The 1459-nt window shown below is 54.0% G+C and overlaps 1 protein-coding gene across 1 annotated transcript in view; it reads right to left on the reverse strand.

Moving 5' to 3' along the window:
* The window catches only part of LOC105538862 (DNA dC->dU-editing enzyme APOBEC-3C-like), an 18391-nt gene extending 17293 nt beyond the window's left edge, over window positions 1-1098 (reverse strand). The window contains exon 1 of the mRNA XM_011978844.1: window positions 982-1098. Coding sequence (XP_011834234.1) covers window positions 982-998 — 17 coding nt within the window. The 5' untranslated portion in view covers window positions 999-1098. The remainder of the gene's footprint in view (window positions 1-981) is intronic.
* Window positions 1099-1459: the final 361 nt, after the last annotated feature.

Here is a 1459-nt window from a genome sequence, read left to right on the forward strand (position 1 = left end):
CTCAAAAAAAAAAAAAAAAAAAATGGCTTTTAACCTTTCAGCTCAATACCTTCCTGATGCTTCACTTTGCATGTTAACATTATTTTAAAATCATGGTTGAACCGATTTCTGAGGCCCAGGCCACTCTTCTAAGTGCTGCGTGGGTATGAGCTCATGTGAGGCTGCCCTAGGCCTGCCGGGGCCATTCCCATCTTACAGAGGAGGGGCCAGAGGTGCAGAGAGGTGGGGTAACCTGCCCAGGCCACAGAGCTGGGGGCAGATGGAGCTGGGGCCCCTTTCCAGGCCAGCCCTGTCCAGTCTCTGCATCACAGGGCCCTGCAGGAGAAAGCTGTTGGGGACTGGGCTCTCTTTTCACTAAATTTTAAAATCAGAACATTTCTCCTGATCATTGCGTTCTTTCTCATATTCCATGTTACTGGTCATGTTCTAAAAGATGAAGAGTGACCTTGGAGTGGAACCTGTCTGGGGCCATCTGCTGACTCTGGAGTCATCCTTGGACGATATGATTCATCTTGTGCTTCAGAGACCATTCCCTCCCCACACCCTCTCCTAAGACTTTGTATTTAAACAAAGCAAATCTTACAGAAAGTCCAACAAAGCACTGTAAACAAAATGCCTGATTGCCCCAATCATCCTTTGGTTCAATTCTCCCAGTTCCTGAGCTCAGGAATGGCGAGAAGCACACCGAGGGAGCACCCTCTCAGGGCGGGGAGCACCCGCCTGGCCATGACTTTCAGTGGACAGTCTCAGCAGGGGGCCTGGGCTGGTGCAGGTGGGGAAGGTGGCCCATTCAGAAACAGCAGTGGGGCAACCACACAGCAGGGCAAGTAGCGTGGCTGGGAGTGGGGATAGCAGGGAAACCAGAGGGAAGGAAGTCCGGGGCTGGGGCTGGGGCAGAGGGAGGCCAGGGCTGAGGCCCAGCAGGACCACCAGACAGGAAGGGGCCGGAGGGACCCGGGCGGACTGAGTGGGCAGCAGTACCTGATCTGTGGATTCATGTTCAGCCTCTTAGATATGCTTGTCCCAGTCCCGCTCTTTTTTCTGAAGCGCTGTGGTTTCACTTCCTGCTTACAGCGCCCTTGCAGTTGGGCAGCCCTCCTTAAAATGACCTCCCAGCCAGGCACGGTGGCTCACACCTGTAATCCCAGCACTTTGGGAGGCTGAGGTCAGGAGTTCCAGACCAGCCTGACCAAAATGCAGAAACCCTGTCTCTACTAAAAATACAAAAATTAGCCGGGTGTGGTGGTGGGCACCTGTAATCCCAGCTACTCGGGAGGCTCGCTTGAACCCGGGAGGCGGAGGTTGCAGTGAGTCAAGATCGTGCCACTGTACTCCAGCCTCGGTGAGAGAGCGAGACTCTGTCTCAAAAAAAAGTGATCTCCCAAGGCCTTGTGAGTCTTGGCCCCTCCCCCTTCCTGTTCTGGCGCTGGTGTGGGAGGCCATGGGATGCTTATCTTAC

The sequence above is a fragment of the Mandrillus leucophaeus genome, unplaced genomic scaffold, assembly GCF_000951045.1.
Source record: "Mandrillus leucophaeus isolate KB7577 unplaced genomic scaffold, Mleu.le_1.0 Scaffold2, whole genome shotgun sequence".
Lineage (NCBI taxonomy): Eukaryota > Metazoa > Chordata > Mammalia > Primates > Cercopithecidae > Mandrillus > Mandrillus leucophaeus.